The sequence below is a fragment of the Oncorhynchus keta genome, unplaced genomic scaffold, assembly GCF_023373465.1.
Source record: "Oncorhynchus keta strain PuntledgeMale-10-30-2019 unplaced genomic scaffold, Oket_V2 Un_contig_4355_pilon_pilon, whole genome shotgun sequence".
NCBI classification, from domain to species: Eukaryota; Metazoa; Chordata; class Actinopteri; order Salmoniformes; family Salmonidae; genus Oncorhynchus; species Oncorhynchus keta.
In genome coordinates this window covers 46,593-63,348 of record NW_026287726.1, presented here as the reverse complement: position 1 = coordinate 63,348, position 16,756 = coordinate 46,593, and the positions used below count along the sequence as shown (strand labels likewise).

The 16,756-nt window shown below is 45.7% G+C and overlaps 1 protein-coding gene across 1 annotated transcript in view; it reads right to left on the bottom strand.

The window, feature by feature from the left end:
- Positions 1 to 970: 970 nt before the first annotated feature.
- Positions 971 to 16,756, bottom strand: part of LOC118382233 (trichohyalin) — a 28,534-nt gene continuing 12,748 nt past the window's right edge. Inside the window, 2 exon segments of the mRNA XM_052509289.1 lie at positions 971 to 2,080; positions 2,082 to 2,503. Of these exon segments, the coding sequence (XP_052365249.1) occupies positions 1,844 to 2,080; positions 2,082 to 2,503 (659 nt within the window). The 3' untranslated portion in view covers positions 971 to 1,843.

Genomic DNA, 16,756 nt, shown 5'->3' with positions numbered 1-16,756 from the left:
GAGGACGTAAAGAGGGAACTTTAAGATATTCCACATGACTAAAATCATAGGCGAACTCGTGATGGTTTCTACCGGTGGCACACAGGGTCAAACATAACTGTTTTTCGCATGGATTTCTGGGAATTGTAGTTCTCTAACTGACAGCTGAGACCAAAATCAGAGGGAGAGGGAGACGCATTTTTGCCCTTATTTTACAGCATCAGAGCCAGGCAATGATATCGATGTCATATTATGAAGACCTGATGGTTTACATGTTGCTGGTTAATTATTGAATAATCTAGGTATTTGTAGCGTTTTACATCAAGGACCTTGGACATTGAATTAGTTGAAGTAGACGACAGAAAAAAAATGCTTTTCCCTCTCAAGTGAAATAATACACTGACAAGACAAAACCATGCATAACAAAGACATACAAACAAATTCAAACGAACTGAGTGAATCAATGTTTATAGATAAAGGATCATTTGTCTCGTGAATGATGACTGTTATATATCCAGTAGAGTGGAGAGCAGCTCCAACTGACATAATCTTGATTTATTGGCATGATAATAACCGACATCAGATGTCAGTTGGTCAACTAGCCGCTAGTCTGTTGACTTTATAACAGAACAATCTGAACAATCTGCCTCTCTCACTCTCTCTGTCTGTCGGTCTGTCTGCCTCTGTATGTCTGTCTGCCTCTCTCTCTGTCTGTAAGTCTGTCTCTCTCTCTGTCTGTCTGTCTGCCTCTCTGTCTGTCTGTCCCTCTGTCTGCCTCTGTATGTCTGTCTGCCTCTCTGTCTGTCTGTCCCTCTGTCTGCCTCTGTATGTCTGTCTGCCTCTCTCTCTGTCTAAGTCTGTATCCTCTGTCTGTCTCTGTCTCTCTGTCTGTCTGTCTGTCTGTCTGTCTGTCTGTCTGTCTGTCTGTCTGCCTCTCTCTCTGTTTAAGTCTGTATCTGTCTGTCTGTAAGTCTGTCTCTCTCTCTGTCTGTTGCTGGGTAACAATATATATGCTATGAAATAGTCTTTGTTTAGCCATATAACAACATTGCTTTAAGTAATAATTGATGGCTTTCATTCACATGCTCAATTTTACAGTGTGTCAGTGGCACTGTTTAAGGTTAGAGAAGTGTTCCTCTTTCAATACAGGTCCACATCCAGTCCAAAGGGCAGTTCTGCCGGTCTTCATTCTCCCTGGTAGTTAATTGATGTCACGACTTCTGCCGAAGTCGTTGCCTCTCCTTGTTCGGGCGGTGCTCGGCGTTCGACGTCACCGGTCTTCTAGCCATCATTGATCCTTTTTTCATTTTCCATTGGTTTTGTCTTGTCTTCCCACACACCTGTGTTCAATCCCATTCATTACCTGTTGTGTATTTAACCCTCTGTTTCCCCTCATGTCTTTGTCAGAGATTGATTTGTTGTCAGTGTAGTGTGATTGTTTGTATAGGTGCGCGTCGGGTCTTCGTACCCATGTTTTGTTTGTTTGTACATTTATTGTTATGGAGCATACTCTTGGAACTTTATAAAAAGACTCCATATTTACACTCCATTTGACTCTCCTGCGCCTGACTTCCCCGCCACCTATTACACCTATGCGTGACAATTGATGAACAGTAAAACATTTAGACAGCTGAATCCCAAGGCCCCCCAGGCTGGTTGTTGTTGTTTGTTATTATTTATTTTTAATTGACGCACAATTAAGACATAGACAACCAGGTGAGGGGAAATCAATTACCTTAATTGATCAATCAAGTACAGAGGAGTAAAAACAAGCCCACTCTGCCCTAAAGGACCACACCGTAGATCTAGGAGTGCCTATAGGGATGAGGGACGAGCGGTTAGGGTCGGTTTGGAATCAGACGTCTCAGCTACAGTGTTCCAGGCACTCGCAGGCTACCTGCTGCACCTCCCCATGAACTCCGTCAACGTCCCCCAACTCGAGCACCACCCCCCGGGGTACCCCCCTCCCCGTAGCCACCCCCGTCACCTCCCCAGGACTCAACACCCGGTCCCATACGGTGAACCCCGCCAGGCGCCCCACGAACCCCTCGTTGGGATCAAACCCTCCCCCCTGGCTGTCCTGCTCTGCTCCCAGCACCACTATCCCCCCCTCCCGGCACCTCGTAACCCTTCCTGAACCGTGACCCTGCGGAGGTCAGGCGCCGGTCGGTGTAGTGCCAGAATCGTCCCTGGATAGAGGACCAGAGTACACAGAGGTGGTGCCAGCACCCGTCCAGCACAGAGTCCACAGGGAGCTCACGGTACGCAGGGTCTCCCACCACAAAGTCCAGGGTTGCTCGGTTGGAGGTGGAGGAAGAGGAGGAGGAGGAGTTGCGTCCGTATAGGACTAGTTTGTTGTCGTTGTCTTCCGTGGCGTAAGAGAGGAGCGTTCCTACGTACCCGACGTCGACGCGGAGCCACAGGCACACGGAGAGTTCTGGAAGAGCAGGGAAGCTCCGGGAGAAGGTGACGTAGTTCTCAGAGGAAGCTGACGGGAACAGGAGCATGGAGTCCACATTACAGACTGGAGGAGAGAAAACAGAGAGACAAGATAGTCAGGGAGTACTGGAACAAAAACACTGCAACAAATCAGACCTGGGATAACTCTAGTTGTAACTACTCGTTGTGAAGTCAGACCTGGGATAACTCTAGTTGTAACTACTCGTTGTGACATCAAGACCTGGGATAACTCTAGTTGTAACTACTCGTTGTGAAGTCAGACCTGGGATAACTCTAGTTGTAACTACTCGTTGTGACATCAGACCTGGGATAACTCTAGTTGTAACTACTCGTTGTGACATCAGACCTGGGATAACTCTAGTTGTAACTACTCGTTGTGACATCAGACCTGGGATAACTCTAGTCACATCAGACCTGGGATAACTCTAGTTGTAACTACTGGTTGTGACATCAGACCTGGGATAACTCTAGTTGTGACATCAGACCTGGGATAACTCTAGTTGTAACTACTCGTTGTGACATCAGACCTGGGATAACTCTAGTTGTAACTACTGGTTGTGACATCAGACCTGGGATAACTCTAGTTGTAACTACTGTTGTGACATCAGACCTGGGATAACTCTAGTTGTAACTACTGGTTGTGACATCAGACCTGGGATAACTCTAGTTGTAACTACTGGTTGTGACATCAGACCTGGGATAACTCTAGTTGTGACATCAGACCTGGGATAACTCTAGTTGTAACTACTGGTTGTGACATCAGACCTGGGATAACTCTAGTTGTGAACAGACCTGGGATAACTCTAGTTGTAACTACTCGTTGTGACATCAGACCTGGGATAACTCTAGTTGTAACTACTGGTTGTGACATCAGACCTGGGATAACTCTAGTTGTAACTACTCGTTGTGACATCAGACCTGGGATAACTCTAGTTGTGACATCAGACCTGGGATAACTCTAGACATCAGACCTGGGATAACTCTAGTTGTGACATCAGACCTGGGATAACTCTAGTTGTGACATCAGACCTGGGATAACTCTAGTTGTAACTACTCGTTGTGACATCAGACCTGGGATAACTCTAGTTGTAACTACTCGTTGTGACATCAGACCTGGGATAACTCTAGTTGTAACTACTCATTGTGACATCAGACCTGGGATAACTCTAGTTGTGACATCAGACCTGGGATAACTCTAGTTGTAACTATCACATCAGACCTGGGATAACTCTAGTTGTAACTACTCGTTGTGACATCAGACCTGGGATAACTCTAGTTGTGACATCAGACCTGGGATAACTCTAGTTGTGACATCAGACCTGGGATAACTCTAGTTGTGACATCAGACCTGGGATAACTCTAGTTGTGACATCAGACCTGGGATAACTCTAGTTGTGACATCAGACCTGGGATAACTCTAGTTGTGACATCAGACCTGGGATAACTCTAGTTGTAACTACTCGTTGTGACATCAGACCTGGGATAACTCTAGTTGTAACTACTCGTTGTGAAGTCAGACCTGGGATAACTCTAGTTGTAACTACTCATTGTGACATCAGACCTGGGATAACTCTAGTTGTGACATCAGACCTGGGATAACTCTAGTTGTGACATCAGACCTGGGATAACTCTAGTTGTGACATCAGACCTGGGATAACTCTAGTTGTGACATCAGACCTGGGATAACTCTAGTTGTGACATCAGACCTGGGATAACTCTAGTTGTAACTACTGGTTGTGACATCAGACCTGGGATAACTCTAGTTGTAACTACTGTTGTGACATCAGACCTGGGATAACTCTAGTTGTAACTACTCATTGTGACATCAGACATGGGATAACTCTAGTTGTGACATCAGACCTGGGATAACTCTAGTTGTGACATCAGACCTGGGATAACTCTAGTTGTGACATCAGACCTGGGATAACTCTAGTTGTAACTACTCGTTGTGACATCAGACCTGGGATAACTCTAGTTGTAACTATCAGAAGTCAGACCTGGGATAACTCTAGTTGTAACTACTCGTTGTGAAGTCAGTCCTGGGATAACTCTAGACTACTGGTTTCATCAGACCTAATAACTCTAGTTGTAACTACTCGTTGTGACATCAGACCTGGGATAACTCTAGTTGTAACTACTCGTTGTGACATCAGACCTGGGATAACTCTAGTTGTAACTACTGGATAACAGTCCTGGGATAACTCTAGTTGTAACTACTGTTGTGACATCAGACCTGGGATAACTCTAGTTGTAACTACTGGTTGTGACATCAGACCTGGGATAACTCTAGTTGTAACTACTCGTTGTGACATCAGACCTGGGATAACTCTAGTTGTAACTACTCGTTGTGACATCAGACCTGGGATAACTCTACTCGTTGTGACATCAGACAGTCTGGGATAACTCTAGTTGTAACTACTCGTTGTGACATCAGACCTGGGATAACTCTAGTTGTGGTTGTGACATCAGACCTGGGATAACTCTAGTTGTAACTACTCATTGTGACATCAGACCTGGGATAACTCTAGTTGTGACATCAGACCTGGGATAACTCTAGTTGTAACTACATCAGACCTGGGATAACTCTAGTTGTAACTACTCGTTGTGACATCAGACCTGGGATAACTCTAGTTGTAACTACTGGTTGTGACATCAGACCTGGGATAACTCTAGTTGTAACTACTCGTTGTGAAGTCAGTCCTGGGATAACTCTAGTTGTAACTACTCGACATCAGACCTGGGAGAACTCTAGTTGTAACTACTGGTTGTGACATCAGACCTGGGATAACTCTAGTTGTAACTACTCGTTGTGACATCAGACCTGGGATAACTCTAGTTGTAACTACTCGTTGTGAAGTCAGACCTGGGATAACTCTAGTTGTAACTACTGGTTGTGACATCAGACCTGGGATAACTCTAGTTGTAACTACTCGTTGTGACATCAGACCTGGGATAACTCTAGTTGTGACATCAGACCTGGGATAACTCTAGTTGTGACATCAGACCTGGGATAACTCTAGTTGTAACTACTCGTTGTGACATCAGACCTGGGATAACTCTAGTTGTGACATCAGACCTGGGATAACTCTAGTTGTAACTACTCGTTGTGACATCAGACCTGGGATAACTCTAGTTGTAACTACTCGTTGTGACATCAGACCTGGGATAACTCTAGTTGTGACATCAGACCTGGGATAACTCTAGTTGTAACTACTGTTGTGACATCAGACCTGGGATAACTCTAGTTGTAACTACTCGTTGTGACATCAGACCTGGGATAACTCTAGTTGTAACTTCTGGTTGTGACATCAGACCTGGGATAACTCTAGTTGTGACATCAGACCTGGGATAACTCTAGTTGTAACTACTCGTTGTGACATCAGACCTGGGATAACTCTAGTTGTAACTACTCGTTGTGACATCAGACCTGGGATAACTCTAGTTGTAACTACTCGTTGACATCAGACCTGGGATAACTCTAGTTGTAACTACTGTTGTGACATCAGACCTGGGATAACTCTAGTTGTAACTACTCGTTGTGACATCAGACCTGGGATAACTCTAGTTGTAACTACTCGTTGTGACATCAGACCTGGGATAACTCTAGTTGTGACATCAGACCTGGGATAACTCTAGTTGTAACTACTGGTTGTGACATCAGACCTGGGATAACTCTAGTTGTAACTACTGGTTGTGACATCAGACCTGGGATAACTCTAGTTGTAACTACTCGTTGTGACATCAGACCTGGGATAACTCTAGTTGTAACTACTCGTTGTGAAGTCAGACCTGGGATAACTCTAGTTGTAACTACTCGTTGTGAAGTCAGTCCTGGGATAACTCTAGTTGTAACTACTCGTTGTGACATCAGACCTGGGATAACTCTAGTTGTAACTACTCGTTGTGACATCAGACCTGGGATAACTAGTTGTAACTACTCGTTGTGACATCAGACCTGGGATAACTCTAGTTGTAACTACTCGTTGTGAAGTCAGTCCTGGGATAACTCTAGTTGTAACTACTGGTTGTGACATCAGACCTGGGATAACTCTAGTTGTGACATCAGACCTGGGATAACGCTAGTTGTAACTACTCGTTGTGACATCAGACCTGGGATAACTCTAGTTGTAACTACTCGTTGTGACATCAGACCTGGGATAACTCTAGTTGTAACTACTCGTTGTGAAGTCAGACCTGGGATAACTCTAGTTGTAACTACTCGTTGTGAAGTCAGACCTGGGATAACTCTAGTTGTGACATCAGACCTGGGATAACTCTAGTTGTGACATCAGACCTGGGATAACTCTAGTTGTAACTACTCATTGTGACATCAGACCTGGGATAACTCCTTTTCAGAGGGAACAATTGGACTAAAACTCTTTCAATACAGATCTCAAAAACAGACTACCTTGTAAAACTATTTGAATGCAGATCCCCACCGGGGTTATTATTTGACCCTGTTGGTCATCTATGAACGTTTCAACATCTGAACAATCTGGGGTTAATGGCCATGTAGTATTATAATCTCTACCCAGTACAGCCAGAAGAGGACTGGTCACCCCTCAGAGCCTGGTTCCTCTCTACCCAGTACAGCCAGAAGAGGACTGGTCACCCCTCAGAGCCTGGTTCCTCTCTACCCAGTACAGCCAGAAGAGGACTGGCCACCCCTCAGAGCCTGGTTCCTCTCTACCCAGTACAGCCAGAAGAGGACTGGCCACCCCTCAGAGCCTGGTTCCTCTCTACCCAGTACAGCCAGAAGAGGACTGGCCACCCCTCAGAGCCTGGTTCCTCTCTACCCAGTACAGCCAGAAGAGGACTGGCCACCCCTCAGAGCCTGGTTCCTCTCTACCCAGTACAGCCAGAAGAGGACTGGTCACCCCTCAGAGCCTGGTTCCTCTCTACCCAGTACAGCCAGAAGAGGACTGGCCACCCCTCAGAGCCTGGTTCCTCTCCACCCAGTACAGCCAGAAGAGGACTGGCCACCCCTCAGAGCCTGGTTCCTCTCCACCCAGCACAGCTAGAAGAGGACTGGCCACCCCTCAGAGACTGGTTCCTCTCTACCCAGTACAGCTAGAAGAGGACTGGCCACCCCCCAGAGCCTGGTTCCTCTCTACCCAGTACAGCCAGAAGAGGACTGGCCACCCCTCAGAGCCTGGTTCCTCTCTACCCAGTACAGCCAGAAGAGGACTGGTCACCCCTCAGAGCCTGGTTCCTCTCTAGGTTTCTTCCTAGGTTCCTGACTTTCTCTGGAGTTTTTCCTAGCCACCGTGCTTCTACATCTGCATTGCTTGCTGTTTGGGGTTTTAGGCTGGGTTCCTGTACAGCACTTTGTGACATCAGCTGATGTAAAAAGGGCTTCATAAATACATTTGATATCTTCCTACCTCCTTGCTGTTACGACTATCCCCTCATATGGATGTGAGGAGGAGGGAGAGAGAGAGGGAAGGAGAGGGAATGAGAGAAAGAGCTCTGGGGATATGAGCAGGAGGATATGAGTGGACAACAACTAGACTATCCCCTCATATGGATGTGAGGAGGAGGGAGAGAGAGAGAGAGATCTGGAGATATGAGCAGGAGGATATGAGGGGACAACAACTAGACTATCCCCTTTCTCTCTTTCTATCTCATTCCCTCTCCTTCCCTCTCTCTCTCCCTCCTCCTCACATCCACAGGTCAGGACAATGTAGTAAAAGCAGACAGTAAATCATGAAGCCTGAAGTCTACTGTAGCCCAGGATGATGGTCCCTGCAGGACTGGCTGGATGGGGGTTCTGGCCGGAGAACAGGACTGTCAGTGTAACAGCTTTATTCTCAGTCATGTTTTATAGGTCAAACACACCATGATGACGAACAGCTAAAAGCAGACTGGTACCCAGGCTATAGGAAGGAAACAGACTGGTACCCAGGCTATAGGAAGAGGACTGGTACCCAGGCTCAGAAGCTATAGAAACAGACTGGTAGCCAGGCTATAGAAACAGACTGGTACTCAGGCTACAGACTGGTACTCAGATAGGACTGGAAACAGACTGGTACCCAGGCTATAGGAAGGCTATAGAAACAGACTGGTACTCCTATAGGAAGGCTATAGAAACAGACTGGTACTCAGACTATAGGAAGGCTATAGAAACAGACTGGTAGCCAGGCTATAGGAAGATAGAAACAGACTGGTAGCCAGGCTATAGAAACAGACTGGTACTCAGACTATAGGAAGGCTATAGAAACAGACTGGTACTCAGACTACAGGAAGGCTATAGAAACAGACTGGTAGCCAGGCTATAGGAACAGACTGGTACTCAGACTATAGGAAGGCTATAGAAACAGACTGGTACTCAGGCTATAGGAAGGCTATAGAAACAGACTGGTACTCAGACTATAGGAAGGCTATAGAAACAGACTGGTACTCAGACTATAGGAAGGCTATAGAAACAGACTGGTACTCAGACTATAGGAAGGCTATAGAAACAGACTGGTACTCAGACTATAGGAAGGCTATAGAAACAGACTGGTACCCAGACTATAGGAAGGCTATAGAAACAGACTGGTTCCCAGGCTATAGGAAGGTTATAGAAACAGACTGGTACCCAGACTATAGGAAGGTTATAGAAACAGACTGGTACCCAGACTATAGGAAGGCTATAGAAACAGACTGGTAGCCTATAGGAAGGTTATAGAAACAGACTGGTACCCAGACTATAGGAAGGCTATAGAAACAGACTGGTAGCCAGGCTATAGGAAGGCTATAGAAACAGACTGGTAGCCAGGCTATAGGAAGGCTGTAGAAACAGACTGGTACCCAGGCTATGGAAGGCTATAGAAACAGACTGGTACCCAGACTATAGGAAGGCTATAGAAACAGACTGGTAGCAGGCTATAGGATGGCTGTGAAACAGACTGGTAGCCAGGCTATAGGATGGCTGTAGAAACAGACTGGTACCCAGGCTATCTATAGAAACAGACTGGTACCCAGACTATAGGAAGGTTATAGAAACACTGGTACCCAGACTATAGGAAGGCTGAGAAACAGACTGGTTCCCAGGCTATCTATAGAAACAGACTGGTACAGACTATAGGAAGGCTATAGGACTGGTACCAGATAGGATGGTTCCTCTCTGGTAGCCAGGCTATAGGATGGTTATAGAAACAGACTGGTAGCCAGGCTATAGGAAGAGCTGGTACTGGTTCCTAGAAACAGACTGGTAGCCAGGCTATAGGAAGGAAACAGACTGGTAGCCAGGCTATAGGAAGGAAACAGACTGGTTCTATAGGAAGGAAACAGACTGGTACCAGGCTATAGGAAGGGACTGGTCTCAGGCTATAGGAAGAAACAGACTGGTAGTTCCAGACTCTGGACAGACTGGTAGCCAGACTATAGGAAGGAAACAGACTGGTACCCCTATAGGAAGGCCATAGAAACAGACTGGTACCCAGGCTATAGGAAGGCTATAGAAACAGACTGGTAGCCAGTTTCAGACTGGTACCCAGGCTCAGGAAGGCCATAGAAACAGACTGGTACCCAGGCTATAGGAAGGCTATAGAAACAGACTGGTACTCAGACTAAGGAAGGCCTAGAAACAGACTGGTACCCAGGCTATAGGAAGGCTATAGAAACAGACTGGTACTCAGACTATGGTACTCAGACTATAGGAAGGAACAGACTGGTACTCAGACTATAGGAAGGCTATAGAAACAGACTGGTAGCCAGGCTATAGGATGGTTATAGAAACAGACTGGTACCCAGACTGGATGCTATAGAAACAGACTGGTACCCAGACTATATAAGGCTATATTTGAAACAGACTTCCTTGGCTATAGGAAGGAAACAGACTGGTACCCAGGCTATAGGAAGGAGAAACAGACTGGTAGCCAGGCTATAGGATGGCTATAGAGACTGGTACCCAGGCTATAGGAAGGTTATAGAAACAGACTGGTAGCCAGGCTATGGAAGGCTATAGAAACAGACTGGTACCCAGGCTATAGGAAGGGAAACAGACTGGTACCCAGGCTAGGAAGGTTATAGAAACAGACTGGTAGCCAGGCTAAGGAAGGCTGTAGAAACAGACTGGTACCCAGGCTATAGGAAGGAAACAGACTGGTACCCAGGCTATGGGATATAGAAACAGACTGGTAGCCAGGAGGAAGGCTGTAGAAACAGACTGGTACTCAGACTATAGGAAGGCTAGAAACAGACTGGTAGCCAGGATAGGAAGGCTGTAGAAACAGACTGGTACTCAGACTATAGGAAGGCTATAGGACTGGTAGCCAGGCTATGGAGGGAAACAGACTGGTACTCCAGACTATCTCCTAGAAACAGACTGGTAGCCAGGCTATAGGAACTGGTACTCAGGCTATAGGAAGGCTATAGAAACAGACTGGTACCCTCTCAGACTGGTACTCAGACTATAGGAAGGCTATAGAAACAGACTGGTAGCCAGGCTCAGACTGGTACCTATAGGAAGGCTATAGAAACAGACTGGTACCAGACTATAGGAAGGCTATAGAAACAGACTGGTACCCAGGCTATAGGAAGGCTATAGAAACAGACTGGTACCCAGACTATAGGAAGGTTATAGAAACAGACTGGTACCCAGACTATAGGAAGGCTATAGAAACAGACTGGTAGCCAGGCTATAGGAAGGTTATAGAAACAGACTGTACCCAGACTATAGGAAGGCTAGAAACAGACTGGTAGCCAGGCTATAGGAAGGCTATAGAAACAGACTGGTAGCCAGGCTATAGGATGGTTATAGAAACAGACTGGTAGCCAGGCTATAGGAAGGAAACAGACTGGTACTCAGACTATAGGAAGGCCATAGAAACAGACTGGTAGCCAGGCTTCAGACTGGTAGCCAGGCTATAGGAGGAAACAGACTGGTACCCAGGCTATAGGGAAGGAAACAGACTGGTAGCCAGGCTATAGGAAGGAAACAGACTGACTGGCTATAGGAAAAGAAACAGACTGGTACCCAGACTATAGGAAGGAAACAGACTGGTACCCAGGCTATAGGAAGGAAACAGACTGGTACCCAGGCTATAGGAAGGTTATAGAAACAGACTGGTACCCAGGCTATAGGAAGGAAACAGACTGGTACCCAGGCTATAGGAAGGAAACAGACTGGTACCCAGGCTATAGGAAGGCTATAGAAACAGACTGGTACCCAGGCTATAGGAAGGTTATAGAAACAGACTGGTACCCAGGCTATAGGAAGGCTATAGAAACAGACTGGTACCCAGGCTATAGGAAGGCTATAGAAACAGACTGGTACCCAGGCTATAGGAAGGTTATAGAAACAGACTGGTACCCAGGCTATAGGAAGGAAACAGACTGGTACCCAGGCTATAGGAAGGAAACAGACTGGTACCCAGGCTATAGGAAGGAAACAGACTGGTACTCAGGCTATAGGAAGGAAACAGACTGGTACTCAGGCTATAGGAAGGCTATAGAAACAGACTGGTACTCAGACTATAGGAAGGCTATAGAAACAGACTGGTACTCAGACTATAGGAAGGCTATAGAAACAGACTGGTAGCCAGGCTATAGGAGGGAAACAGACTGGTACTCAGACTATAGGAAGGCTATAGAAACAGACTGGTAGCCAGGCTATAGGAACAGACTGGTAGCCAGGCTATAGGAACAGACTGGTACTCAGGCTATAGGAAGGCTATAGAAACAGACTGGTACTCAGGCTATAGGAGGGAAACAGACTGGTACTCAGACTATAGGAAGGCTATAGAAACAGACTGGTAGCCAGGCTATAGGAACAGACTGGTACCCAGACTATAGGAAGGCTATAGAAACAGACTGGTACCCAGACTATAGGAAGGCTATAGAAACAGACTGGTACCCAGGCTATCTATAGAAACAGACTGGTACCCAGACTATAGGAAGGTTATAGAAACAGACTGGTACCCAGACTATAGGAAGGCTATAGAAACAGACTGGTAGCCAGGCTATAGGAAGGTTATAGAAACAGACTGGTACCCAGACTATAGGAAGATATATAGAAACAGACTGGTAGCCAGGCTATAGGAAGGCTATAGAAACAGACTGGTAGCCAGGCTATAGGAAGGCTGTAGAAACAGACTGGTACCCAGGCTATAGGAAGGCTATAGAAACAGACTGGTACCCAGACTATAGGAAGGCTATAGAAACAGACTGGTAGCCAGGCTATAGGATGGCTGTAGAAACAGACTGGTAGCCAGGCTATAGGATGGCTGTAGAAACAGACTGGTACCCAGGCTATAGGAAGGCTATAGAAACAGACTGGTACCCAGACTATAGGAAGGTTATAGAAACAGACTGGTACCCAGACTATAGGAAGGCTGTAGAAACAGACTGGTACCCAGGCTATAGGAAGGCTATAGAAACAGACTGGTACCCAGACTATAGGAAGGCTATAGAAACAGACTGGTAGCCAGGCTATAGGATGGCTATAGAAACAGACTGGTAGCCAGGCTATAGGATGGTTATAGAAACAGACTGGTACCCAGGCTATAGGAAGGCTGCAGACTGGTAGCCAGGCTATAGGATGGTTATAGAAACAGACTGGTACCCAGACTATAGGAAGGCTATAGAAACAGACTGGTAGCCAGGCTATCGGAAGGCTGTAGAAACAGACTGGTACCCAGGCTATAGGAAGGCTATAGAAACACACTGGTACTCAGGCTATGGGAAGGCTATAGAAACAGACTGGTACTCAGACTATAGGAAGGAAACAGACTGGTACTCAGACTATAGGAAGGCTATAGAAACAGACTGGTAGCCAGGCTATAGGAAGGCTATAGAAACAGACTGGTACTCAGACTATAGGAAGGCTATAGAAACAGACTGGTACTCAGACTATAGGAAGGCTATAGAAACAGACTGGTACTCAGGCTATAGGAAGGCTATAGAAACAGACTGGTACTCAGACTATAGGAAGGCTATAGAAACAGACTGGTACTCAGACTATAGGAAGGCTATAGAAACAGACTGGTACTCAGGCTATAGGAAGGCTATAGAAACAGACTGGTACTCAGACTATAGGAAGGCTATAGAAACAGACTGGTACTCAGACTATAGGAAGGCTATAGAAACAGACTGGTACCCAGGCTATAGAAACAGACTGGTACCCAGGCTATAGGAAGGCTATAGAAACAGACTATAGGAAGGTTGAAGAGAACTGATTCTGTCAGCCATTTATCAACATGTCAATCACAAACTGTTATAACCAGCTGACTGATCAATGTGTAGAGATGATTCTGCATTTCTTGGCCAAGGCAGTGTGTATCACTTTCTAGACTTACAGAATATAGTGATTCTCTAACTGGGTCTATTTATATTAGGTTATTCAGCGTGAACAATAGAGTTAGATTGATTCTTCAGATGTGAACATAACTCTTAACTCTCAGATGGTCCAAACCCACTGAGACTATATCCTGTATCTATCACACACGTAACCTCTCTCTCTCTCTCTCTCTCTCTCTCATTCTCTCTCTGTTCTCTCTCTGTTCTCTCTCTCTCTCTCTCTCTCTGTTCTCTCTCTCTCTGTGTCTCTCTCTCTCTCTGTCTCTCTCTCTCTCTCTCTCTCTCTCTCTGTCTCACTCTCTCTCTCATCTCATTCTCTCTCTCTCTCTCTCTCTCTCTCTCTCTCTCTTCTCTCTCTCTCTCTCTCATCAATATTCGTCTGTTTATCTATTTAGAGAGCAGAGGACCTTGTGATGGGGCAAATGTAATGGTTCACTCCAATTCCCTCCGAACTGAATGGAAAAACACAACAATGCCTTTATCAATGTGTGTGTGTGTGTGTGTGTGTGTGTGTGTGTGTGTGTGTGTGTGTGTGTGTGTGTGTGTGTGTGTGTGTTCCTGGTCTCTCGTACTCAGCAGATGTTGTTTCTGGATGTAAAACACGTACAGTGCATTGTGAAAGTTTTCTTATGTTACGGCCTTATTCTAGAATGGATTCAATTCATTATTTTCCTCATCAATATACACACAATACCCCATGATGACATCACAATACCCCATGATGACATCACAATACCCCATGATGACATCACAATACCCCATGATGACATCACAATACCCCATAATGACATCACAATACCCCATAATGACATCACAATACCCCGTAATGACATCACAATACCCCATAATGACATCACAATACCCCGTAATGACATCACAATACTCCATAATGACAAAGTGAAAACAGGTGCTTTGGTTTGGCTTTCTGCATGTCACTTGTGTTGTGCACAGATGATTACGGATCTCCTGTATTGGTACTCCTGTATTGGTACTCCTGTATTGGTACTCCTGTATTGGTACTGCTGTATTGGTACTCCTGTATTGGTACTCCTGTATTGGTACTCCTGTATTGGTACTCCTGTATTGGTACTCCTGTATTGGTACTCCTGTATTGGTACTCCTGTATTGGTACTCCTCACTCTTTTGTTTGGGTTTCTACCCTGTGTTTTGTATACGTGTTTGTTTGGTCTGCGTGCCTTTACACGGCACGCTGTAATTTGGGTCAATAAAAACACCTATTACGTATTCCTGCGCCTGTCTCCCATTCTGTCATACCAGCGTGACAATAAGTATTCAGACCCTTTGCTATGAGACTCGAAATTGAGCTCAGGTACATCCTGTTTCCATTGATCATCCTTGAGATGTTTCTACAATTTGATTGGAGTCCACCTGTGGTAAATTCAGTTGATTGGATATGATTTGGAAAGACACACACCAGTCTATATAAGGTCCCACAGTTGACAAGTGCATGTCAGAGCAAAAACCAAGCCATGAGGTCGAAGGAATTGTCCGTAGAGCTCAGAGACAGGATTGTGTCGAGACACAGATCTGAGGAAGGGTAAAAATAATAATAATACTGCAGAATTGAAGATCCCCAAGAACACAGTGGCCTCCAAGGGTACCAAAACATTTCTGCAGCATTGAAGGGCCCAGTGGCCTCCATCATTCTTAAATGGAAGAAGTTTGGAACCACCAAGACTCTTCCTAGAGCTGGCCGTCCTGCCAGACTGAGCAATTGGTGGAGAAGGACCTTGGTCAGGGATGTGACCAAGAACCCGATGGTCACTCTGACAGAGCTCCAGAGTTCCTCTGTGGAGATGGCAGAACCTTCCAGAAGAACAAAAACCTATGCAGCACTCCACCAATCAGGCCTTTATGGTAGGGTGGTGGTCAGACGGAAGCCACTCCTTAGGAGTTTGTCAAAACGCACCTAAAGACTCGCAGACAATGAGAAACAAGATTCTCTGGTCTGATGAAACCAAGATTGAACTCTTTGGCCTGAATGCCAAGCATCACATCTGGAGGAAACCTGGCACCCTCCCTATGCTGTGGGGATGATTTTCAGCGGCAGGGACTGGGAGACTAGTCAGGATCGAGGGAAAGGTGAACGGAGCAGAGTACACAGAGATCCATGATGAAAACCTGTTACAGAGCGCTCAGACTGGGGCGAAGGTTCACCTTCCAACAGCACAATGACCCTAAGCACACAGCCAAGACAATGCAGGAGTGGCTTCGGGACAAGTCTCTCTGAATGTCCTTGAGTGGCCCAGTCAGAGCACGGACTTGAACCCGATCGAACATCTCCGGAGAGACGTGAAAATAGCTGTGCAGCGAAGCAACGCTCCCCATCCAACCTGACAGAGCTTGAAAGGATCTGCAGAGAAGAATGGGAGAAACTCCCCAAATACAGGTGTGCCAAGCTTGTAGCGTCATACACAAGAAGACTAGAGGCTGTAATCGCTGTCAAAGGTGCTTCAACAAAGTACTGAGTAAAGGGTCTGAATACTTATTTAAATGTGATATTTCCGTTTTTTGTTTGCAAAAATGTCTAACTATTCTATGGGATACTATGTAATGTCACACCACATTACATCTCTTTAGGGGATACTATGTAATGTCACACCACATTACACCTCTTTATGGGATACTATGTAATGTCACACCACATTACACCTCATTATGGGATACTATGTGATGTCACACCACATTACACCTCTTTATGGGATACTATGTAATGTCACACCACATTACACCTCTCTATGGGATACTATGTAATGTCACACCACATTACACCTCTCTATGGGATACTATGTGATGTCACACCACATTACACCTCATTATGGGATACTATGTAATGTCACACCACATTACACCTCATTATGGGATACTATGTAATGTCACATCACATTACACCTCATTATGGGATACTATGTAATGTCACACCACATTACACCTCATTATGGGATACTATGTGAATGTCACACCACATTACACCTCATTATGGGATACTATGTGACGTCACACCACATTACAC